At 40.1% G+C, this 25,783-nt stretch overlaps 1 protein-coding gene across 3 annotated transcripts; it reads left to right on the top strand.

Moving 5' to 3' along the window:
- The first annotated feature begins 289 nt into the window (after positions 1–289).
- Positions 290–25,542, top strand: NFE2L2 (NFE2 like bZIP transcription factor 2). Of its 3 annotated transcripts, none has more exons than XM_054829649.1 (5): positions 290–446; positions 19,971–20,240; positions 20,405–20,500; positions 21,186–21,365; positions 23,244–25,542. In XM_054829649.1, the coding sequence occupies exons 1-5, from the start codon at positions 417–419 to the stop codon at positions 24,450–24,452; spliced, it is 1,785 nt and encodes a 594-aa protein (XP_054685624.1). In that variant the 5' UTR covers positions 290–416; the 3' UTR covers positions 24,453–25,542. The 3 variants fall into 3 exon arrangements, with proteins under 3 accessions (XP_054685624.1, XP_054685626.1, XP_054685625.1); XM_054829651.1 differs by lacking the exon at positions 290–446 and adding an exon at positions 740–760; XM_054829650.1 differs by lacking the exon at positions 290–446 and adding an exon at positions 768–985.
- Positions 25,543–25,783: the final 241 nt, after the last annotated feature.

Raw genomic sequence — 25,783 nt, 5'->3', positions numbered from 1 at the left:
TCGACAGAACGAACACACCGAGCCGCCCCGGTTCCGGGGGTTTGTGCGGGGAGCCTGCCCGGTGAGGCCGGACCAAGATGCGGCTGGCCGTTACCGGGGACAGGGCGGGGGCTGGCCCGGGCAGAGAGTCACCGAGGCAGAGGGTCTCAGGTGGCCGTGCCGCGGAAGCGCCGGGGGCTGGCGAGATTCCTGGCACGGCCGCCGCCGCTGCCGGGAAAAGAGCCGCCTCCGCGGGCTCCCGCAGCCGCTGAGTGGCTGGACGGCGGCGGGGCGGAGCGCGGGGGCGGCCGCTGGCCCGGCCCGGCCCGGCCCGGGCCGCCTTCGGCCCCAAACAGCGCCGGAGTGAACGGGCAGGCGGTGCCGGGCCAGCCGTCACCGCGCCGTACCGGCCTCTCCGTGCCCCTTGGCCCCGCGCGATGGAGATCGAGCTGCCCCCCGCCGCCCAGGTGAGAGCGTGGCCGGCGGGCGGGGGCGGAGCAGGGCGGGGGCGCCGGCATCCCCCGCCTCCCCCCGCAGGGCCCGGCCCGGCCCGGCCCGGTCGGGTGTCCGGGTGAGGGGCGGGGCGAGCGGTCACGAGGCCGGCGGAGCACGTGGTGCCGCCCCGCCCCTGTGAACGCGCTGAGTCATGGTGGGGGCGGGGCAGGGCCGCGGAAGCCTCCACAGCCCCCCCCCCTCCCCCCCGCTCCGCTCCGCTGCGGGGCGGGGGGGGGGTTTACCGGGCCGGGCCGGGCCTGTTCCCGCCCGCGCCGGTTGTGGAAAGGTCAGTCGGGGCCTCCAGGAGCTGCCTCTGTGGCAGCTGCCTGCTGCAGGCAGCCTCGGGCGGGGTCAGGAGCTCGGAGGAGCCGGGGAGGGTGAGAAGGCCGGAGCCGGTCCCTGAGGGAGCGGCTGGGGAGGCGCCCTCCGTCGTCGGAGGGGCTGCGCGCGCCAGGCGCAGCCTCGCGACGCTGCCCCCGGCGTGCCCGTGCGCCTCTCGCTCCTTCCTCGGGTGAGTTACCGCAGGTTTCCTTCTGTCGTGGTGCGGCTGCCCGTCGCAGTTGCCCCGCTGGGGCCCTGTCCCCGCCAGCGTGCGGCCCGAGCCTGGCGAGCGGGAGCTGTTGCACAATCATGTACTTCCCTGGGGCGGCTTTGGGCTTGGTTCAGCCTCTCGCGCTTAGCCTGAGGAGCCTAAGCCGGGATGACCCTGGCCTCGGCCTGGGCCGGCGGTGAGGGGCTGTGACCGGGGTGCCCCCCTTGCACCTCTGCCTGCTGGAAACGCCTCGAGGGGTTTGAGCCAGAGCGCTTCTCTGGGGCTTTGGCAGAGAGGAGGTGAAGTCTTGGTGGTCTCCTCCAAGGCAAATCTTTGGAGGCTTAGGGGTATCTGGATGTATTTGTGTTTTGTGCTCTTGTGCTATGAGGCCTCTTCTCTAAGCCTGGGGAATTTCAGTACTTTTGGATCGCAAACTCGTTGCAGAAGGAGTGGGGTGAATAACTGAAAACATAATTGAACTCTATTTTAAATTTATATAATCACTATGTGGTTTTCTTGGGCTTTTAAATGGAAAATATATCCTTATCAACTAAGTATTAGGTTTAAAGAAGAAATAGTTGAAACTTCATCTGGAGCTGTTTTAATTCTTTTAATACTACATATTTAACTCTTGAGTTTTGAGGGTCTTTCAGTGTATGTCAGTACAATCTATGCTATGCAATAGAGAGGGGTTTTTTTAAATCGTCTGCCCATCCTTTAGGATATATAAGTGGCTATTTCATACGGGTAACATCTCTTCAACAGTGTTAGATATACCTTTTTCTGTTCATTGAATGCTATTGCTTTTCTGTCTTAGGCCACTCATGGCTTTGTCTGGCCTATCTGTTTTTCTGTCCCCCAGTAGTGTGACCGTGACCTCCACCTTGCTTCCTTGGTTTCTTGGAAAATACTATGACAAAAATCAGGGTCTTAGCCTGTGCTACGTAAGCACCCCGTGAATTTCTTTTTGCCTATAGTATCCAGCTATGGCATTTTTTGCTGTCGTGTCTGAGAGAGTCTTGGCAGACTGATTCCTGTGTACCTGCCTTTGTTCCTTCTTGCCCAGTCTACTGTGACTTCTCTGCCAGCAGACCTAGCTTTTGTTACTCGTTTGCCTACTTTGTCAAACCCAAGCCACCTGTTACAATTTTCCTATCTGAGCTCAACAGCTGCTGGCTTCTTCTCTTGCAGACCTAGCCTGAAAAGGCACTGCATTTTTTAGATAGTACATGATTACCATCTTTGACATATAGTTTTAACTGTATTTATTAAACGGAAAATTCAAATACCTTTTCCCATAAAATGTTCACTGAAAATGAGAGATGGGGAACACAGTCTTCATTTAGCAAGCCCCCAGATGGGAAGGGTGTACACTTGTGCAAATACAGTGCAAGCTCTTAGACTTTTATGTGCCTGGTAGCAATTGTCATAGCATTAAAGGTGAATGTAAAGGACTGGGATCGATCTAGCTCCTTAATCAGAATGTAAAATCACCACTTTCTGCTACGTAGTTCTGTGGGAGTTGGCAGTGCCATTGCCTGCAATATTCTTGAAAAAAAGTATTCCTTTGTTGTACCTCTCTGCCTGGAAATAGGATGCACCTCTATATGCAGAGGTGAAATGGGATGTTGTCTATTACACACTAACAACACAGACATCAAAACACCTAAAAGAATGCAATGGAACAAGTGTCAAGATGTTTCAAATCACGCTTGTGAAAGCGTGATATTCTCAGAATAGCTGTTTTCCTCCTTGGTAAATTTGGGGTTATTGAAATGGTTGCTTTTAACCCTGTAAAACAAGCTCAACAGTTATTAAATTTTGAGCCTCACAACAAGAAGAGAACAAAAAGAATTTGCTTTCCAACACAAAGAATGAAGCTGTGGGTTGCACTTAGACTGAGGTAAGACCAACTGTAGCAACTGGCAAAGCGAAGGAAGCAAATAATTGAGTGCCTGTATAAGTGTATCTGTTAGGGATTTTCCTACCTAGAGAACTGCCCTGAAGAGTCTCCAGCTCAATTAGTGTGATCCCTTTAGTATAAAGGGCTTTAACGAGGAATTACACGTACCTTTTTTTTATGACATGCTGCCTTAAATTGTCAAGTGAATGGGTTTATTTTTTTATTCCCTAATGGCCTATCATTTCCACATGAGGTAGATTCTGCAGCTGAAGACAAACAAGTGCACTGCTCAGGCCTGGCAACAAGGTTTTTTGGGTTGGTTGGGGTTTTTTCTGGTTTGGTTTTTTTTTGTTTTTTTTTTCTTGATAATGAGGTTTAATAACCCTCTTGGCAAGGAATATCTGATCAAGATATCTGTAGAAATATCTATGTATGTAGATAAATTTCAAGATAAGAAAACATTATATTCAGAAACGTGTATGTTATTTACTAAAATTCTTGACAAGTTTGGAGGAAGTAGATGAGAGAGTATCACAAGTTCTATCTTAAGTAAAAATGCATTTCTTTTGACCCTCTCAGCTCTTCTGTGCTCACCTTACTGTCAAGGTGCACGGATTAGAGCTTTCTTCCCTTCCAAACTCACAAAAAAATATCTTTCAGTTAAGCCAGTGGCAGATGTAATGCAGTGTAGTATGTTTAGCTGAAATGAATGTGGACTAACAGGAGCTGGCCATGTCAATCCCTTCAAGAGAACAGCTAATTGGATATTACTGTTATTGTTGTAAATATCCATCATACACTGTTCTGTAGTTTCTTTAAAATGTGCTAAGAATTTACAATTATATTGGAAATTGATGGAACTGCAAGAAGTTAATTGCCTCTGAAAATCTGACTTGAAGTTTGTGGTTAGGATTCAAAGTTGGAGAAGAATTTGGCTTTGAAAGTTTGTTGGGAAATAATTGGAAGAGACCAAACTGGAACAAAAAAGAACATTCAGTGTAAGCAGAGGGCAGCTGGATGATCTCGTCTGCTTTAAAGAGCTTGAGACATTTTTATAGCACTGTGTGAGTGGGCAAGAATAAATTTTGGCGCTCTGTCCCTTTTTTCTTTTTTTTAAATTGAAAAAATAGAGACAGTATAATACTTATCCTGAATAAGAATGCAGCAGGCTATGTGTAATCTTGAAGGACAAGAATATTGTTAAAAATGTGTCAGATTATTATATCCAGTGTTGCACCTGAATACCCTTTTGGTTTCTTTTCCTCAAGTGCTATATCTTAAATTTGTAAAGTAGGAAAATATCTGTTTGATAGGTATTGCTACTTTTGTGATCCTGACTGAAATGAAGGTAGCAATGCTATATTGAATATACTGATTTTTGTTAAAGAAGTCTTGGATACCTTTGTGAAATGTGCTGGGCTTTGTGAGATGATAATGAGGAGCACCAGAAGTGGAAGGAGCTAAGTGAAATATTTGTTTATTCACTTTCTCAGTAAAATAAATTCATAGTATTTTTTAAATGTAGTTTTTCCTCTGTAGTTGTAAAATGTTGTTATATTTGGTCCTTCAATATAACCAACAAACCCCAAAACAGCACAAGCTGTCAAAGTCTGTCATTCAAAATTTTTGTAATGCGTTAGACTTTTAAAGGAGAGTGAAAAACTCAATTGCAGGTCCAGAAAAGGGTGAGCTGAGGGGAGAAGGAGAGTATATAGAAAGTTCAGGTAATGACAGCAAATGACACCAGCTGTGCCCATGCCTGTAACACTGGATGTGTGCTTCATTAGGAAGAAGGAATTCGGTTTTGTATCTAGAACACTGCTTCTTTCCTCTTTTTCCCCTTTGAAATTATAAAGATAAGCTTTAAAATGACTAAACCATTCACAAAAATTAGGCCAATTTGTGAAAGTGTGATGTATTTGCAATAATTGTGTTGGCTGAGGCTAGTGCAGTACAAGTCCAGGCAGTAACCTGTCAGCATGAATTAAATATTAATCCCCTGCTGCTGTGCTTGAATTGCAGCCAGCAAAAAGTCCTCCAAAGTCTCCAGGTTAATCACCTAGTTAAAGTTTGTTTTGGCCTCTGTCTCATTTCAACCCGAAGTAACGTATTATTTTAATATAGCACATTCCTAGAGAACTTGAAAGGGTTTGAAGTCTGTTCAGTTTTCTGATAGTGTATTATACCAAAGTTGGACTTTATGCCTCAGAATACAGTTTTAGGTGGAGGGAAAAGAATACAATGTATTGGCCAGATTCTTTTGGCCAGGTTCTTTTTTGGTAATAATCTAGTTTAACTGGTTTTGGAAACACTTCCATCTGCTACTTATGCATGTCTTTCTACATAGACCAATGAAAAGTCAGGTAGGAGAAGTTGGAAGTCATGACTTTGAATTCGTGTTATCCAAAGATGACTGATATACAGCAAACTGAAATCCTGCTCAGGATTGCTCAACAGTAATACTTTTATGGCATATTTGTTTTATTAAGGTAAAAGATAAACAATTAAACCAGCCAGCAATGCTATCTGTGGTGTATAAAACTGCTTTAAACCATGGAAGGCTTATCTGAAACAGATACCAGCAAATACAGTTCAAATGAAGATAGGCATTGTGTACTTTTATCTTTCCTACCCAGTAACTGCTTTCTGTACAGGAAAAGCAAAGCTAGTGACAGTCATATATTCATTGGCAGTAGCAAGAAATTAATTGATTGTATAACACTTAATTTTTTTCTGAAGTATAAGAACAGTGTTACTACTCTGTGTGGCATAGTACTGAAGCAAGCACAAAGGCAGCTCTGTCTCAGGATTTCTTTGTTTCAGTGATTTTTAGATATATATTTCTTAATTTTTCTTTACCACCTTTCAAAATAAGGAAATGAAAAAGTAAATTCCCCAACAGAGTATGTTGTTTTAATATTAGTTTAGTTTTACCTTGACATGCATAGCCCAACAGTTCCTGTTTCAAATAGAAGCAAAGTGTCTCAGAACCACACACTTAAATATTAATCTGGCACTATACATTTAAATTAAGTATTATTTTGGGTAACCAAGCAATCTGTAATATCAAGTAAAGATAAAAATGTTTAATTACTTGACTGCTTTGGAGAAGAGGATTTGACTTTGTCTTATAAAGCATCTTCTGTTTTCTGTCTTCAGCCTTTTTAAATTCTTGGTAAAATATTTGTTCAGTTTAACTGACATATTGATTTTTCTAATGTTACGTGTTGATACATGGGCTTTGTGTTTGGTTCTTAACTTCTACTTTAATACTTGCTTTAAAAGAATTCATTCAAGTGTTTTGACATGTTGATCATGGAGATGATGGAAAGCCAATAGGAGTTAATAAGAGTATTAATAACTTAACTAAGTTAGCATTGTTTTACCAACAGAGTGTAACTGCTGCTCAGTGGTACATTACTAATCCCTAGCACAAGTACTAATTGGCAGGACTGTAGTAGAATGGGTAGAGCTTAGAAATAATACTTATGTGGCTGCAATTTATATACTACAGATCTAGTTGAAGTTTTTCATTATGTCAGTTTAGGTTTCTGATTTTCACCTGATTAGCTGCAGTTTTTGTACTGGGAAGAAGGAATATAAAACAGTGTTTATTTTTAGCTAAGTTATTTTGAAGGTGCTGTAAATGACTAATTTTTCCTGTCTTTACAGTTAAACTAAACAATTTCAAGAAGTATGTCTTTGTTGCTGAAACTATTGCAGTACTGAGGGAGTTGAGACCACCCAACCTTGTCTTGCAGAGTCTTAAGACCTTTTAATCCAACTTCTGCAGTATTATGAGCAATGCAATTAAAAAAGAGAAGAGAAAGGAAAAGAAAGTTCCTTTAAGTTTGTTGCAGCAACAAGTTATGTAAGACCAGTTTGAAACCATCTCTTTCAAACCTTTTAAGGAAGTATCTTCTGTATGACTATGGAACATAAAGATACCAATTTTTCCCTCTTGCCCCCACCTCTGTCTTGCAGCTTCCAAGTTTTATTGCTGTTTGCTGTATTGGTTTTACATGCTGTCTCTTGTAAGTATTAAAAAAACCAACAACCCACTCCTGGAGACTGCTTGCAAAACAAAGTTTGCATACTTGAGAAATTGACTCAGAAGGAGCTTGCTTGATAGCCTGCCTTTAAGAAGAGGTTTGTTTTATGATTAAGGGTGTGCCTCTTTGCTGTGTTTGAAATTAATGCCCACTAAATGTTGAAGGAGTGACTTTTCTACAGCTCAGTTATGTGAGAAGCTGCTGTGACTTTGATTTGCTTCCTGCTCAGATCATCACCACCGTTTAGCCATAAAGAGCTATGAGAGAAAGATCCTGGGGGGGGTGGGTTTGTTTGAACCCTTGTGGTAAAATTAGTACCTCCCTGCTTATTGCTGTAATTAGAATGAAGCAATTCCTGTGCTGCTTGGGCTGTTGGAAGATCCCCATTCAGAATTCCCAGGCAGCATGTTGTCAATGCAGGTCTGCCACTCTGAATGCTGCCTGCTTCCATGTAAAATGGCTAGTCTTTGTCTGCTCCACAGCTGGCGTTTGTGTTTTGTGCTGCCTGGGCCTGGCAGCTTGGTCATTTCTTCTTTCGGTCTTCAGGAACTGTTTGCTTGAGTTATGTGCTGTTGGGTAAGAAGGCTGAATTTTGTCCTAAAACAGGGTATTTCCAGTTAGATTGCATGCAGTTATGTGACCAGATGACATGTTCCACTGTCAGCTGGGTAATAAAATGATGGGTGAAAGAGGGTGGGTGGATAGCTCTGAAGGTTGGTGCAGCTCAGCTCAGATGGGTAACAATTTTTCAGAAGCTTTATGGCTGGAAGGAGAACGTGAAGACATTAGTGGCAGAGGTCATCTGAGACATGTCAGTGGGAGCATTCCACCTCAGCTTGTTACACTAGCGCTTGTCTTTACTGGTATCATAGAATTAGTGACTGATATGTATGCACTGGGGCAGATAATATAATCATTAAGTGTTCTTGGAACAAGTGTACTGTAGATGCTGGTGCAATCTTCTGTGAATTACTTGACACAGGATGCACGGACATATTTTCTGGTGTATAACATTGAATGTAAGTACTTCAGTAATAAAAATTGTACTATTAAAATAGCATAACATGATGAAACAGAACTTACATTTGAAACTAAGTCATAACTTCTGACAGCTAGTCCTCCAAATTATTTAAATTGAATTCTTTGGCTATAGAAATGCACATCATGTTTACATGCCTCAGAGCTATATGTGCCGTAACAGAGAGAATTACAGCACAGTGACTTCTGATACTGTGCTTTCTAATTTGGTTTTAGTATTTGAACTAGAATATTATCAGATAAATTCTTCAGTGAGTGAAGAATTGTGACTGAGTGGAATTTTGTAGTTCCATGGAATGTTTTCCAGCTTGGTTTGTGATCCTTTACCATGTGCCACTACAGGCATCTAGTCTGCACCTACCACTCTCAGGAATCCTTGCTTAGCTGATAACCAGTGCAAACATCTCTAGATATCTCTCATTTCTTGAAGCTTCTTTAGGCTGACAAAATGAAGCATGGAAGCCACTTAAATAATGAAATTGTTAACGGAGTGCTTTAAATTATTCTGAAAAATTCTGTTACTAAGGTCAGAGACGTAGAATTATTTTAAATTCAAAATGAAGCTTGGGATGAGAGTTTTTGATAAATTGTGTTTTTGTGGCAGAGATGATGAACAAGGTCTTATAAAATGCAAATAGTAATGACAGAATTAACAGTTCATAGCTGACTGTGAGTAGTGATTTACCCTAACAAGATCTCTCTCTCTCATTGTCTAAATTAACTGTGCTGTAGAGAAATTTTAGAATCTTGCTATTTTTACTGATAATTTGCTATAATCTGACTTTCTTCCAAGTATTTACTGAGGCATAAGGAAGTGTCAAGGCAGAAAACAGTTTAAGATCCACATCTGACATTTTCTTGGGATTCCATATTTTCTTATTTTACAAGTGATCATCTTAACCTTTTTGCTCAACAAATTGATTCTAATTACATCCGGTAAGCAATCAAATCTTCTGTAATGTCTTCTACAAGAAAAAATCAGCTGTCAATGCTGATTTTTAGAAACAGTCCACTAAATATAGTATGCTGTAATATACTTGCAAACTGAATAGCCTCCCCCCTCCCAGTATTTAATATTTGTTAACCGTATTAACATGCCTGGGGTATGTTTGCTGCTTATGGCTGGAAGAGGTATATTGACATGTTTATTATTTGTGGCAAACAGTCTTGTTTTGGCCATCATAGGTGCTGAGGGGACAGACATCAGGGATTGGCCTCTACCTTGATTTTTTTTAGGTACATCTACCCACTTAATCAGAAGGCTGAAAGAAGCATCGCGGTGGTTATCAGCTGTACAGGCTGTGAGCCTCCTGTGCACTGAGGAGGGACAGGCATGGAAGCCCTGAGGAAAGTGGTGGGCAGTGGAGGCTCTTGAGTTGGATGGAAGGCTACAATTTCTGATCATTGACCTTTGAGGGTTTTGTTGTTCTTTTGAGGATATCACAAGTGACTGCTTTTATATAATTTGGTGAGATGTATAAAACCATCTACCTACTCTGGTTCATGCCTTAGAAGATTAATTAGCTTCTTTTGCTTTCGGAATTTATGAATTGATTACTACACAGGACTTTAAAAAGTGAGGGCTGGATTGTACCACGCAGAAACAAAGCTATAGTTTTGTACACTGTTGTTCGGTTCCTCAGTGGGTTTACCTTTTTTAAGCAAAAGCTGTCATTGTGTATAAAAATGATAAATTGGCATGTAGGTGCCTGACGTGTTGGCTCTGCTTGAGCTTTCTGGTTTAGTTGTTTAGCTTTGCAGGACCTTCAAGTGGAAGGTTTGTGGGGGTTGATGGCTTTTAGAGGATTGCTTTTTGCTGAGAAATACATGAATTACAAGTACTTAAGAAAATGAGTAAAATCTATCCTTGCCTCATTCTATGGAAAAACAACTCTCATCATGTATCTTTGTGTGGCTGGAGGAAGGGGAAAAACTATACAAACTCCTGTCATGCAAATTAAATAACTATTTCTATGATGTTTCATGTAAATTTAGGGAGACCATTATTGGTCATCAGTGCACAGTTGAATGATATTTACTGAAGCTTTTCGGTAGTATGTCACTAATGAAGGCTGTGCACGGTGCCAAATAAACCATTTAATCATGAATTACTTGTTTGGAAAGATAGTGTCACCACAGCAAAAATTTGCCACACTGGGCCTCCCTTCCTCAAATCTGTTATGATCCTTACTGTCCAGTATTGAGCAGTTGAATAGCAATGTATTTTTGGCCTTTTTTCTGTTTTTTTTTCTTTCCCCTTGTAGGAACTAAATAACCTTTCCAAGTATATTTGAAGTTGAACACTCAAAAAAAAAAAAAAATTCAGTCCTGCTTATTTATTCAAAATTGTGCCCTGACACTAAATTCCCAGCATTATCTATATGAATTACGTATGTGAAAAGCGTACATTAATTGCAAGAGTCTGATCCACAAAAGCATTTAACACCTGTGCCCCACAGGCTGCAGTGGGAGGTAGGCACCTACGTACTCTGCCAGATATTGGCTGCCATATACAGAATGTGTCACAGCTGACCACCTCTGGAGCAAGCTGTATTCCATGCAATGTAACCGTATTCTTAAGTTTTTAGACTTCAGATAGTTGAGACTGATGAGGTGTTTGGCAAGTTCTCTGAGTTTGAAAGCATCCTTGCTCTTTCTTTGTGAGCTCAGCTTGAAGCGTGGAAGAATTTCCTTGATGCAGCCTTATGGAGTAGATGTTGGTGTGACTGAAGGAGGACTGATGGATGTGTGCTGGCACGACGGTTAGTGAACCTCATTGCTTTCTATCCCACACAGGGATTTCTGTTGCTTGCAATTGTAGTTTGGCCCACAACGAACAACAACAAAGTTGCTTGTGAGATCAGTGAAGTGAAACTTGGAGAGACATGCTTCTTGTGATACTAGAGCATGCTGTTTCCACATCCAGGCTGTAGTGCAGCTCTAATAACCCATCTGGTGCCTGTCCCAATAACTTGCCTAGCCACCAGCAGAGTGACAGCTAAAAGTGGGGGCTTTACAGGAACATCCCAGTGCTGTGAAAATGTGTAGTACAGGAAAGATCCTAAATAATGCTGGAGAATGTTTTGACTCTCAAACACACTTTTTCCATGTTTAGTTTGAAACACACTTTTCCAAAAAGCGTGTAATCCTGATGAAATCAAAACAGTGGCTAACAGGTCATAACCCAAGGTTAATACAACCTAAAAAATGTTATTTGCAGTTTTGTTAGGTTCTCTTCTCTGTTTCTATGTTCATCTTTTCTTGCTTCCTGATTTGTTTCATTGGACGTGAGAGCATGCTATAATTTGACTGGATTGTGTTTCCTGGATGAGTGAGCCATTATTATAAACAAATCCTCTTGTAGATAGACTAATGAGTAGCCTGTGGCAATGTCCACACAGTACATGCCTGGCTGGGTACAGCAGGATAGCTTGAAGATAATCATTTAACAGGTAATTGTTTTCCAAGTGCTATAGGTTCAACATATAAATTTAATTGGGACACTTTTGTATTCCTATGGTTAAAAGATCAGCAGTATTTTCAGATGATGTATATTTTTATTTTTTTTTACATGTAGGGTAAGGATTTTTTGTTGTATAAATGACAAAATTCAATATATGCCAGGTTTTTTTTATGATGTAGTTTTGACTTGGGAGGAAAAAACACCAAACACAAATAAAGCCATTAAGATCAGCTTTTCCTGAAATGAAGTAGACTTCTGTCTGAGATGGCTGCTATTTGAATACCTTTCAAAATGGAGTTATGCGGGTGCAGTACGTGGTGATTAGACAACAGCTAGAAAGTCAGCCACAGGAGAATCACTTGGTTTACTTGCTGGGGCAACATAGCAGGGTTTTGTTGATGTATTAAGCATGTAAAAACAAATAGGCAGCCTAACCCACTCTTTTATAAAAACAATCCCATATTTTTGCCAGCCTCCCAGTTTCATTATGCAACTTGTGTAGTAGATTGTAACTTGAATACATATTAACTTTGTATGCTTATTGACTTAATCATTTTGTAATGCTGCTGATGTAAGATAAAGTAGCAGCAAGTGAATGGCTCTGTTAAGCTGAAAGAGGGATTCAGAATTTGAGTAGAAGGGACCACAACACTTTTATACCAGCCAAATATGCTGTAGAAAAGTGAAATTTAGATTAACACAATATAATGAAGACCTAAAAGGGAAGAATGGAACCCATCTAACTGAAACAGCAAAGCTCTGAAAACGTGTAACATTCATTGCTTTAGATACTGGTGTTCCAGAAAGTACTCTGGGATGTCAAGAGATTTAGGACTAAGTTTGAAGAAGCTGGATGACACCCATGACCATTTTTGGCTTTTGCTTAGCAGCCAGGGTAGTGCTTGTAAATAGGGGCATAGTTAAATTTATTCGAGAGAGGTTCATTGTCATCAGCGCACAACATTAGACCTCACTCAGTCTTTTCCTTTAGGCTAAGGCAGAAATAAGGGAGTTTGGAGCAGATACAATGCATGACAGATATGGCCATGAATATTAGAGAATAACTTTTGAAAAAAATCAGATATTGCACAAAGAAAAGAAGTACCAATGTCAGATTTAAGACTTTGCTTTCTGTAAGCCATGCGAATGAGACAGATTTCAGGTTTTGGTTTTTTCCTGATTTTTTTTTAAATGTTGAGGCAGGATCAGTCTTGGGACCGTTCAGCCCCTGGAAACTGCATACTCTATATTAAACTCTATTATTTTAAAGCTACCTTCTAAAATATGTATTGATTAAACAATTTGGAAAATCACAGCTACTTCTGGAGTGTCTGAAAGCACCAAACCATCTTCTGCAAAAAGATGTGCAGTACTGAGCAAGAATCCCTTGGTCTGTTGTACCAGAAACGGTCACCTCAAGGCAGACCGAATGTGGTGGGAAAAGGATCTGTGTATGTATTTCTGACTCTGGAGATCAATGAGCCAGAGAGGAGAATGTTGCTCCTGCTGCTGTGCCCCAGGCTGGGAGTGCATGCTGCGAGGCTCTTGCACATGTTCAGGATTTTAAGGAGTGATACAGAGCTGAGGATTGATTTTGCAGGAAAAGAGAAAACTGCTGTCAAAGTGAAGTAGTAAACTGTTCTTTGTCCTGCCTTTTCCTTCTCTCTGCTGTCTTTCTGATGAGGGTGTTTTTCTTTACCTGCTGTGGTCTTGGTCTACTCTTAGCATTAGGATTTTGCAGCTTTTGGAGCTGGAATTAAGTTAGTACGTTAATGACAATAAACAGCCTACAATAGCTATTCTTTATTGCAGTTACATTCTTGCTCATTTTACATTCTTCAGGCTTAAAGAAACCTGTCTTTTCACTATTGTTGGAGAATGAGGTATATGTTTTCCCTGGCAGTTTGGAAAGCTTGCTTGCCATAGGATGTATCGTATGGGAATGCCATCATGTTGAGCGCTGTATAGCTCTTAGTCATAGCCTTTGTTGATACCATTCCTGGAAGATGGTGCTTCAGGTGAGATACATAAGTCATCCACCTCTCAGGAGTTATTTCTGGAGTGAGGGTTGGGAGAGTGGGTGGGTAGTGTCCAGAATTGCACTTGCATGGGAAGATTGTCCTTCCAGCCAGCCAGAGCCTCTCCCCAGCTTTGTCAGAATAATGCCCAGTCAAGGCTTGTAGTGAAAATTTCTTAAGAATGCTGGACAATCCAGCCAAGCTGTTTTTCAACTAATCTATTTTATAAGAGTAGATCCTGACAATTTGGCATTTATTAGGAGAGCCTGCTGGAATACAGTGGGAGGGACACTCTGAAACATGAGATGTATGTTAGGAGAAAACAGAGGCTAAACACTTCTAGCTATGAAATGTCAAGACTTCTGTTCCTGGTCTGGCAAAGCATTCTAGAAGTTTCTTTCTACAGTAAGAAAATGAAATTTGTCTACTAACAGTTGCATTTCAGGGACTGAGCTTACCTCATTTGTCTCTGTTGGGGCAGAAGAATGTCCCAAGACATATAGTCAGAATTTTTCAACAGGCTTATTTGTATAGACAGGGAGTGGAAGTTCTCTTACAACATCAATTCTTTAAAGGCTTTCCAAACGTTTGAGAGTCCTTTTTCAGGTAAGTTAGCCTGCTAGGGCTTAAAAAGAGTTTGCTGACCAGGATATCATACATCCAAAGGCTCTTCAGGGTCAGAAAGAGCAAATGGGCACCAAGAAGTAGAAGCAGGCTGGTTTAGCATCAGGACATACTGGTTTAGGGTCAGTCCAGTCACACCAGTAGTAAGTGGCAGATGTATGAAAGATAGAAAAAAGAGACACCCCCTCACATCCACCCAAGGACCCTGTTTCCTCTTAGATTGTCTGGAAGGTCTTGGTGAAGATGTAGGACAGCAGGCAGCTCCACAGGGCAGTCAGGGATTTGACCTTGTGCATTCGCAAATCACAGGTTGCTGTCACATGCCTTTGACAGCTCTCTGTTCTGTCACACTTCCAAATCCTAAATCCAGACATCTAAAATTGCTATTGTACCCTTCTGCCATTCCCTTTTCCCCAGTCTTCTCACAAGGGCCGCCATTTGTTGAAATTTTTCGTGTCCTCCCTGTCCCTTCCACGTTCTTGAGTTAACCTTTTTTTCTTCCATTTGTAAAGGATATGGGTCAGCTTTCAAAAAGCAATTGTTTTTGAAAAGTTATGGTGTTGGGCTGTCTTTATCTGTTTGCTGTACTTTCTCTGAAGCGTGAGGGCTGTATTGTCCAGGATTTTTTTCTGTAATTATGAGTTGTAATTAATAAGTAACTTACCTTGAAAAAGATTTAGAAAACAAACCACTAGTTATGGTGATCTCAGAGATCATCTGAAAACATCAAATGATTTATAAATCATTCTTAAAACCTACTTGAACAACATCAGTTCCTCCGGAGGATAACAAGGGGAAGACATTCAGCTGTTGCTTCCACAGCCTGTCCTTTTCTTCAGTGGTGAGATGCTTCCAGCTCCTTCTCTTGTACTTGCTTTATCACTTGATCCCCTCCCTTTCATTCTTGCCTTGGAGTATCTCGGGTCCTTGATCCTCACTTCCTACACAGTTTTGTTTTTTTTTTTAATAAAGCAAAAATGTTAAGGTGCTTTTTGTTCATCCCTTTCACTTTCTGGAAAACAAATAAGAATTAGGGGATACTTTGCCATCTCTGTGGAGTGTTCTCCTGCTTCTTGTAGGGTCCTGGTCTGAGCTCCCTGCTGGATGCAATAGCCACTGATTCTGTTGCTTTTTCATTTATTCATCCTGGCACGTGAAATCTCTTTTCTTGGAGTTAGGTGCTAATGGATCATGGGAAAGAAAACAAATCCTTGCCTGGTGAGAGATTTTGCTAGTGTTATCCCAATTTATGCTGCAAAAGGCATGGCTTTAAGAAGTAAATGTGCAAAACCCAAGATGTGCTCTGTATTAAGGGGATAGCTAATAATGAGTTGAAAGCACTGAGATGTCAGCAGAGAAACAATCTGCTACTTGGGTCGCTGGATGTTTCCACTTTACCCATGCTACCTGTAAATGGCTTATATTCCAAACAAAACCAAAACCAGTCAGATAAACCAAACAGGGATTAAATGAAATATTAGCATTTTATTTAAAGCACGAAAGTCAGTCTATGAAAATAACATGAAAACAGGGTCTCTTTCCTTTGTTTACCCTACTGCAAATATGTTTGCTTAGGAGCAATAAGAGTTAATTGTCAAACTTTACAATGTAGTTGGAGATTTTCTCATAAAATGTATAACAGACTCTGCCCAGATGGCAAATGCTGATATGTAAATCTAAAACATGAAAATTTCCATTGAGGGCCAGATGGTGGCTTAATGTGAATTGTTTAACATTTATGTTTATCTTATTAAAAGTGCCTTTATATGTCCAAACTAAGCTATCAATGTGGTTGGAAGAGCATATCACTAAATGAACAAAAAAATCAAACCATGAGTACCAGGCACCTCCTGCTTACATGGATCATGGGAGAGTAAAGCATGTCCTCTGTTGAGAGAAGTTCTTTCTCTGTTTACAAAATTGTGAAGAAAATATCATAACAAAATCAAATCACTGTTTGCTTGGGAAAAATATTAAAACTATATTACTTTCCCAGAAGTTAGAAGCGTTGGACAATGGTAATACAGACATTAAGTACTGTAATGTATTTCCCCTCAAAATAGGCGTTGGTGTTCAGTGTGAAAGAGCTGAGCTCTAGATGAGGGGGAAGCATCGCAGCTGCAATCCCTCCCGGGCACAGGCCCTTCCTCCTGCAGGGGAGCCCTGGCTCTTCCTGCACTGCCTCTTGGCTCTGCCAAAACCATCGTTTCCTCTGATGCAATTCAAGAAATTGCACAATGGAGGAAAGAACAAACGGGCGCTTGTAGACTCCGTCTCATGAGGGACTGCTGGCGCCTTTACAGTAAATACGTCTGATATTAAGGGAAGTGGTTAGCATGGTTCCAAAGGGCAGCAACGAGCCCTGGGTCAGATGAATCTTTCACAGGACTCTCGGTGCACGTGCTCCAGTTTGGATGCAACTCTGTGCTCGACCCTCCAAATGAATCTTTGAGACCAGCACACCATGTTGAGGCATCTAAAAATCAGAGGGTATCTGTTGCATGGGCAAGGAGTGAAATACATTTTAATAGCTTTAGTTAAACACTCCAGGCATCAAATACAGAGTTATTTTTGTGATGCTTTCACAGTGGAAGGGGAAACATGCTTCGGTGATAAACCTGTGCCTGCCTGTGTCTGTGGATACCTCTGTGTATGTGTGTGATACTGTTCAACAAGGCAGAGAAATAATTTAAAGAGGAAGGCTGTGGGGAGGCTGAAGGAACAAAATTGCAAAATATTTGCTTTAGACTGCAGTTTTAAAATTTTTAAGTTCTTTGCCATCACCTTGTGCTGGGGGTTGTGATTCGCTCCTTAGTGAATCACTGGGTCAATGTTGATTCTGTTAACTTTGACCTGAGGTTTTGGACTAATGCCCAGAACTTTTTTTTTCTTGAAAAGGGCAGTATTACTAAAAGCATTGGCTCAAATTATAGATAAGTGTTAAGTGGCAGGTTAATATTTAAATTAACTGTGCTGTTTGATATTACATATTAGCATATTAAACAGAAGAACACTTCCTCCATGCAACCCATTCATGTGAAGAGTAATTACTCGAATTGTTATTCAAAGTTAAGGCTAATATTGCTGTATTTATACAGAACTTTTCAAATTGAAATTGGAAAAGGGCCCTCCTAATTATATGGTGATAATTAAACCAAAAGATTGTTGTTGGTGTTTTTTTTTTTTAAAGTGCCACAGACACAGCAACTAAATAAAATAAAAGTTGCTGCTGACAAGCATCCCTCTCCAGGGTAGAACACACACCATTTAGCAAAGCTCAGCCCTTTGCCAGCGATAAGGTGCTGGGCTGAGGTACTGCTCCCTTGTAAAGTGGTGACAGGAGCCAATCAGTGCTGTCATGTTTCTGAAACAACAGCCCAAGATCCTGAAAACCATGCAAGCATATTTATTCAAAAAATAATCCTGCTTGCTGAATTGATTGCTGCACACACACAGAGGTGGTGGTATATAGCCACAGTGGGTTTTTTGGCCAGCTGGTGTCTTTGGAGGTGTCTCATCCCACAAATGAGGCAGCACCCGAAGCTACTTATTTTGATAACGAATATAACCAGTAGTATGGCTGAAAGATTTAATAGCTGTGCCTGAAGTTTTTCCAGTAAGGCTATGTGGTTTTTCTTCTTAAGGAAAACATGTTATGCCTTCTGTACCTCTTTTTTTTTATCACTTTTGTTTTTCGTGATTTAAACTGAAGCTGAGCACCAGTTCTGCTATTTTTGTGCTGTAGTCTGTTGCAACTCAAGGAGGAAAACAGCTCTGTTAATTCACAGCCTTGCACATTATACACAGGAAAAAAAAATCTTGAGTCACATTTTTAATGGTGCCTTGTAAATGAATAATTCAGAAGTGAGCCCTAAAATCCAGATCCTGCAGTTTTATCCAGAACATATTGCAAATGCTCTGAGACTAGGAAACAGTTTCGAATCTGCTGCAGGAGGAGACAGTGAGCAGCTGGTAAACTACTGGCCCTTAATGAAGCTATACCATATTGCAATATCTCCAATTACTGCAGAACTTAATTAGTTCGTTTTACCCTGCCAATCTGGAGAGACCAAACACTGTCTTGGGCAGCCACTGTAATTATTTCAGCTTCTTCATTGCTGGCCATTAAAGCTGAGTTTGGTCTCTCCCAGCAAGGTATATTAAATATCTTAGGTTTGGGAATGCTTGCATTGTGTTACATGCAGATATTTTATCTAACTGCCTGAGTTTAGAGAAAAGTACTTTTTTCAGTAACTGGTAGAAGTAGTTCATGCAATGTATAAATGAGTGCTAATGGTATAGTATTTTTAACAAAGAAATGAGAATACTGAATTGGTTTGTTCAAATGTGGACTGACCCTAAAGCTTTTTGCCGTAACTGCTGTACAGAAGTGATCACTTTGAATGGCAACGTGACTTGGTGTTCAGGTTACTTCTTTTCTCTATTTGAAAATAGTCTTTAGAGATAAGGGAACATTTTAATTTCATATGATGGCAAAATAAATGTATCTTGGGTGTAGCACTGCTAAATGAATCAGTAAAGTTCTGTTTAAATGAAATACAGTGTTCGGTATATTATTTGTAGTGTGCTAGCCTGATGAGAATGCCCAACACAACATTATTTTTGTGTGCTGCCACTGAAGGGAAATTTTAAGAGTAATGAAACATGCCATAAAATCAAAACTCCCAGGCAGCAGCTAGAAATTGTTGGCATTTACCCATCTGACAAATGTGGCTACCAAGTATTAAAATTCTCTATCAACTGACATCCAAATTGATGATTTTTTTTAGTGTTAGGTTTTCTTCCAAGAAGAAAATAGTCCAAACTTCATCCCTTAAACATACTGAATATTTGAACAATAAAAAAACCAAAACAATCTACTAAACTCCCTTCCCCCCCCCCCCCCCAAAAAAAAAAACCCCACCCCTTTATGCAATAAATTAAAAAACTTGTAGGCAAATCAAATAATAACAACTGGGTGGTTTTCCCTAAATGGGAGAGTTTAATTTGTCTTCTGAAACACTACAGACACAAGGGGTAGCTGGTTTCCAAGAAATCTAGGTCATTGTTAGCTGTCTGATAATGATTGACTCTGTGATGAGCCAGAGGCCAATTGATTACCAAAATTTGACACCTATTGACCTCTAGTTTATACTCAGCTGCTCCAAAGCAACTGCTCTTAGAACATCATCTTGGACTAAACTTTAAATTATTAAGACTATCATTAAAAAAATATAATTGTGTTTAGTGCTACAGTGATGTTATGCCACTTGGTGACTTTGAAACCAGGTTATCCTCTGACTCTGAAGCCCGCTTCTGCTTATCTTTAAGATTGATACTTAATACCAGGCTGGAACATAAATATTTTAAAATACATTTTCCAGTATGGCTATTATAGTTCTGTCAGACAGCCCTTCTCATGTTTTTAGTCAGCTTTTGCAGTTTTATAAGATCATACTGGAAAAAATATACATAGGCAAACATTTCAATTTCTGTTCTTTTCTCTTAAAAATTACTATCTTAATGTGACATAATTCATTCTATAGCTTCATGTTTTCTATGAGCTAACTTAGGAAAGAAGAATATATTTATCCTCTGGGTAGTTCATGTATTACCTTACCAATTATAACAAATTGCTTAGTTTTTATGAGCCTGTGTGTGGGCCACAGCAACCAAACCATCAGTTCACACACTTCAGAAGGGTTGTGTAGAGCCATATTTTATTTAGATAATTTTATAGGATTAAGAGAATAAGCCTCAGTTACATGAGTCTACCAGTTGAATACAGAATTTGAAAGCTTTGCTATTGTTCTAAACCAGTTTTGCTGAGGAGGATGCTTGCTTAAAAAAGGCATTTCTATTACAGGACATGAACTTGATTGACATCCTTTGGAGGCAAGATATAGACCTTGGGGCAAGGCGTGAAGTTTTTGATTTTAGTCAACGACAGAAAGAGTATGAACTCGAGAAACAGAAGAAACTTGAAAAGGAAAGACAAGAGCAGCTCCAAAAAGAGCAGGAGAAAGCCTTGCTGGCTCAGCTGGAGTTAGACGAAGAGACAGGTGAATTTGTTCCTGTTCAGCCAGCTCGACGCATTCAGTCAGAAAACACTGAGCCACCAATCAGTTTTTCACAGGTAAACTCTAATATGTGTTTGCAAGTGTGTTTAAACTTTTTTCCATTCACAGGAAGACATAATGTTAGTGGTTACCTAAAATGAATTTGCATTCATGGCTGTAATGGAAGATTCTTCAGTTATTCAAAGATGCAGTAACATTTTTTCATAACTTTCCTATTTAGACCACACAGACTTCAAAACCAGAAGCAGAGGCCTTGTCCTTTGATGACTGCATGCAGCTCTTGGCAGAAGCATTCCCATTTATAGACGACAATGAGGTAAAAATGCTCAATACTGCAGTTTCATGGGTGGTCTTCTAAGGGATCAGTCTCATGTCTTCTCTTAGTAAGATTTGTCTTCACCAAAATATTAGTTTGTGATATGATTTGAGTTTGGAGTCCCCAAGCCGACTCCAACTGGAATAAAGCAGCATTGTAGGCTTAAACCAGGGCTGTGTCCTGAGGCAGTGGAGCAATACTCTTGTGTTCCTGCTGCTTACTGATCCTGCAGCCTGGGTTCAGTGTATAGCACGTGATGGCAACCTTCGCAGTCACCGCAAGCAGCGGTGGTGGGCTTTGTTTGTTACCGTGAGCTTAGTGCAGCTCTCTGGAGTTAGTGATTTTGAGATGCTGTATTCCCATGTGCTGACTCGGGCTATTTGATGTGTAAAGATAAGCCCTTCACCAGCCAGTTTCTAGCTTTTTTTTTTCCTATTTCTTTTCTTAATATGAAAACTTCTTTCATGAGAATATTTTTGTATTATGCCGTTATTTACAAAAAAGTCTTTTTGTTAAGAAATACCTGTTCTGCAGAAATGATAGAACACCAAAAAACGGATTTTTGCTTTGGAAAATTCAAAGTTAGTTTTTGGCTGGTTGTTGTTTTTTTTTTTTTTATATGGGTGGTTTTTTGTTATTGTTGTTTTGTTTGGGGTTTTTTAATTTATTTTTTTAAACACTCTAGGCTGCTTCAGCTGCATTTCAGTCACTGGTTCCTGCTCAGATTGATAGCAACCTGGTCTTCATTTCCTCTGATCAGACTCAGCCACCTGAATCGCCTGTTCTAGTTCCACTTATTGATGCGGAGAATATGCAGAACATAGAAGAGGTTTGGGAAGAATTATTGTCCCTTCCGGAGTTACAGGTAAAGGTTTAGTATGATAAGCACCTGAAAAAAATAGCATGATATTTTGGAAGAATGTGGTATTCTGGAGAATGCAGTACAAGAGTGTCTTAACAGACGGTGATTATGACAGTCATGTTGGATTCTACATCTGTAGGTTGTCTATAACTCAATATGAGCTTTGGAGAAGGAAGAAAGGAAAGAAGGAAGGAAATCAGTTGTTTATCAGAATGCCTTAATAAAACAATCTATCTTCCCAATTAGAACTTCCCCATCTTCAGCAAATCGTTTGCCTCTGTATGCAGCTTCTTATGGCATGATCATGGCTGAAATTTCAGCTGCTTAAAAATGGATGCTTCTGAATTATGGATCCACAGCAGAAATTGTTTCCACAAGTAAATGGGTTTTTTGTTGTGTCTAAGTAGATTGTATAACTTGTTTATGGTTACTTTTGCATTCAACTTTTATCTAAGGAAAAGATTTTGTAAAGATGGTAATAGAACATATACTTAAATACATAGAGTCAGGTATAGTTATGTAACTATTGTTTATATATGTTCAGTAAGAACTAATTATGTAATGCGCATCAACTGAATATTTCAAAGGAACAAAAAAATCACTTTGCTATAGTAGTAAATTGTGCATTACAGAGGACATCTAGGAGGCTTTTTTTCCTCCTACTTTATGTTTCTGTTTCTATTTTCCTTAGGCTTGACTATAAAATCCACTCTACTTTTTCTTTTCTGTATTTTTCAAAATTTTCCTAGTTTCCAAATCTTTACTGCTGTGGTCAGCTTAAAAGCCCCACATAAGTAACAGGGGCAATTGGCTGCGAAGAGGCAGCAGCAATGCTGAAAATAGTTTCAGTTTGGTTTCTTAATCCATCTATTGCAGTAATTCTGAATAGTAATTGAATAATCTTCTGAAAGTAGTGAGATAATTGAGGGCATTGCCTTTTATGAATTATGTTTTGAAGGAAAGAACAAAAAAAGAAAAAAGCGCGCTCAGTCAAAACCTTAGCTTAAGCTTTGAACGATCTCTGGTTAAACAATCAGTGTGTGGTTCCTTCTTAAGAGAAACAGAATCATTTTGGTAATTGCCTAATTCTTTGGGGACAGCAGGCACACTTATTTCAGCTTCGGTTAAGAAACTGCCACCCCGTTGGAAAGAACATTGGTCTTGTAGCCAATGAAAGCCCATCAGTGTAATAGTCCTCAATGCTCACACGGATGTTAGCCAGCTTAACTAAAAGTATGTGGGGTGAGTTAATGTTTGTAAGGCTTTGTCTTAGTACTCTTTTTACTTCACCGAGAATTACATTTCTCAGCACTGAACAGCTGCTTCATTCATTCAGTAAATCCTAAAAGAATCTTGTTTTTTGAGGAAAAGAAGTCTATCACATAATAGGAAACCGAGTGCTAAAAGTAATTGTGTGCTAGTAATGCTCATTAAGTCTCATTCAGTAATTTTACATTTGCTGTACTTATGCCATTCCTAGCAGTGGTACTTGTGAGAAGTTCAGACCTGGCAGCTCCAGGATCCCCATGAGCAGTTCAGCAGAACAGGAGGGCTCTGTGCAGCCTCAATGTAGCACCAGAGTACATTGGAGTGGGTCCCTCCAGCATCTTGCTACGAGTTTGAGAGGCTCTGCTGTCCTAATCTAAGTAGCTTTGTCCAGAACAAGTTGTTTCATACTCTGCTTAGGCATTTAGTCTGCTTTCTAGATTGTCTCTCCATAGTACAAGTGTGTTGTAGTCATCCAGGTTACAGCAATGTTGTAATACTCATTTTCTGTGCATGTGGATTGCTAAAATACTTAATGGTTGTGGGTTACAGAAAAAGGTTTTATCGTCAATTGGTGACGTGTTGCTCAACTTCTCTCTTACATTTCCCATGTAGTGTCTTAACATTGAAAATGATAACCTGGCTGAGGTAAGCACAATCACAAGCCCTGAAACCAAGCCAACAGAGATGCACAACAACTGTAATTACTACAGCTCGTTACCCATCATGAGAAAAGATGTTAACTGCAGTCCAGATTTTCTGGATAGTATCGAGGGGCCCTTTTCCAGCATTTTGCCACCAGAAGACACCAGCCAGCTGAGTGTGAGCTCTTTAAATGACACATCCCCTTCAAACTCTGATTTCTGTGAGGATTTCTACACTGCCTTTATTGATACAAAGGCAACTGGTGACACAGCAACGACAAACACTATCAGTCAATCACTTGCGGAAATTCTAAGTGAACCTATTGACCTTTCTGATTTCTCACTGTGTAAAGCTTTTAATGGCAACCACTCAGGAACCATACCAGAGTGTAATGATTCTGACTCTGGTATTTCACTGAACGCAAGTTCTAGCATAGCATCACCTGAACATTCTGTGGAATCATCTGCTTATGGAGATAAGACTTTGGGTTGTAGTGATTCTGAAATGGAAGACCTGGATAGCGCTCCTGGAAGTGTGCCACAGAGCAGTACTAGCGTGTACTCACTGCGCTTCCAGGATCAAGTGTTTTCTTCCATGGGGCCGCACGCTCAAACACCGAGCTTGCAGCGCACAAACACACCGAAGAAAGAACCCCCTTCTGGTCCAGGCCACCCCAAAGCTCCATTCACAAAAGATAAACCTTCAAGCCGCCTTGAAGCTCATCTCACGAGAGATGAGCAAAGAGCAAAAGCTCTGCAGATCCCCTTTCCTGTTGAAAAAATCATTAATCTCCCTGTTGATGACTTCAACGAAATGATGTCTAAGGAGCAGTTCAATGAAGCCCAGCTTGCACTCATTCGGGATATACGCAGGAGAGGCAAGAACAAAGTGGCTGCTCAAAATTGCCGTAAAAGAAAACTGGAAAATATAGTGGAACTGGAGCAAGACTTGAGTAACCTAAAAGATGAGAAAGAGAAATTGCTTAAGGAAAAAGGAGAGCATGACAAAAGCCTTCGTCAGATGAAAAAGCAACTAACCACCTTATACCTTGAGGTCTTCAGCATGCTACGTGATGAAGATGGAAAGTCTTACTCTCCTAGTGAGTATTCACTGCAGCAAACTAGAGATGGCAATGTCTTTCTTGTTCCTAAAAGCAAGAAGTCAGAGACTAAACTTTGAAGGGCAGCACAGCTGGCTACTGTTCTCCGACTTACTATTTTTATATTGTTATCCTGATAGTTTTTACTGTGAGGTGGAATGCAGAATTAGGTAATATTTTTCAAGTGATTCTATGCAATGATAATTTTAAAGTTAATAATTAGTTTATGAAAGATGCAAGTTTAAAACTAATAGTGTAATGCAGGTGGATGTATGCAAAACTTGTAATCTCACTTTTATAACAGACATCTTCTTATAGCACCACTTTGACTAGTTTCCATATACATGTAAATATTTAAGATATCATATTTATATACTGTTACTATCTCTTGTTATATTCATAGATTTATTTGATATATATATATAAAAATGATTTTTAGCCTTCTAAATACAATTTCTTGCAAGACAAACAGTCTGGCTTCTGATACTTTTTTATAAATATGCAATAGTATTTGTTTCCCATTTTTCTTACACATTTGTACTTGCTTTATATTTAATATATGATTTTAATTTAGTATAAAAGTTGATACTTAGTGTTTGATTTGGATTTATCAGGTCATTAAACTTTTTTTAACTCTATTTCATATGTACTTATTTCCCTAAAGGGAAATCCTCACTAGTTTTCCAAGGCCGAGCCTTCACATAACAAATAGGCTTAATTACCAGAGACGTATTGCGCAGCATTGTCAGCATTACTAAAGCTTCCTTTAGTGTCACTGTAAGTGCCATTTGGAAGGGTTGTGTAACATAAAGTTAAGTTTTAAGTCTATGCTAAGTTTCCATAATTTTTGTTTTGCTCTTTGAACACTACTTTAATTCATGATCTTTTCTCTAAAGGCATTTAAAATCTGTTAATTAAGACATTGTTAGCATTACGCATCTTTCCAACTAAAAATTCTGTAGACTTTTGAGTACGTGTTCTAGAAATACACTGGGTCTCACTCAGCCCAGCGAGCATCCTCTGTTGCTGCGATTACTTGGGAGCTTATGGAGAAGGGATGCTGATTGCCAGTCAACTGCACTATCTGGAACCTGTGCTCAATTAACTGAAAAGCATTGTGGTGTTTAAATTATGATTTATAAGAGAATAAAAATTGGCAAATAAATAGCATTGGGGTTTTTACTCTTCAGCTGGACTCTGTACTTGATCATTGTGGATTTTTTGAATACAGAAACTGCATAATTTGTAATTTGAAACACATTGATCTGAACATTAAAAACCATATCCTCTTCCTTCATCTTCCCTGTGAAACTTGTAAGAGGCATGTTCAGGCTGAAATTTTTTTCTGCCACTGGTGCTCTATATCATTGTAGGACTTTTTGTCTATTACAATATTATGCATAACTTCATT

Source organism: Grus americana, chromosome 6 (assembly GCF_028858705.1).
Source record: "Grus americana isolate bGruAme1 chromosome 6, bGruAme1.mat, whole genome shotgun sequence".
In the NCBI taxonomy this organism is placed as follows: Eukaryota; Metazoa; Chordata; class Aves; order Gruiformes; family Gruidae; genus Grus; species Grus americana.
Note: the sequence above shows the minus strand (reverse complement) of the source record. Positions and strands in the feature narration are given on the sequence as shown.

Bases quoted from the DNA above. Each gene is read 5' to 3' on its own strand.
- NFE2L2 (XM_054829649.1), top strand. From the start codon at position 417: ATGGAGATCGAGCTGCCCCCCGCCGCCCAG. The intron at 447-19,970 runs GTGAGAGCGTGG...TTTCTATTACAG, and splicing joins AGCTGCCCCCCGCCGCCCAG to GACATGAACTTGATTGACAT. The intron at 20,501-21,185 runs GTAAAAATGCTC...TAAACACTCTAG, and splicing joins CATTTATAGACGACAATGAG to GCTGCTTCAGCTGCATTTCA.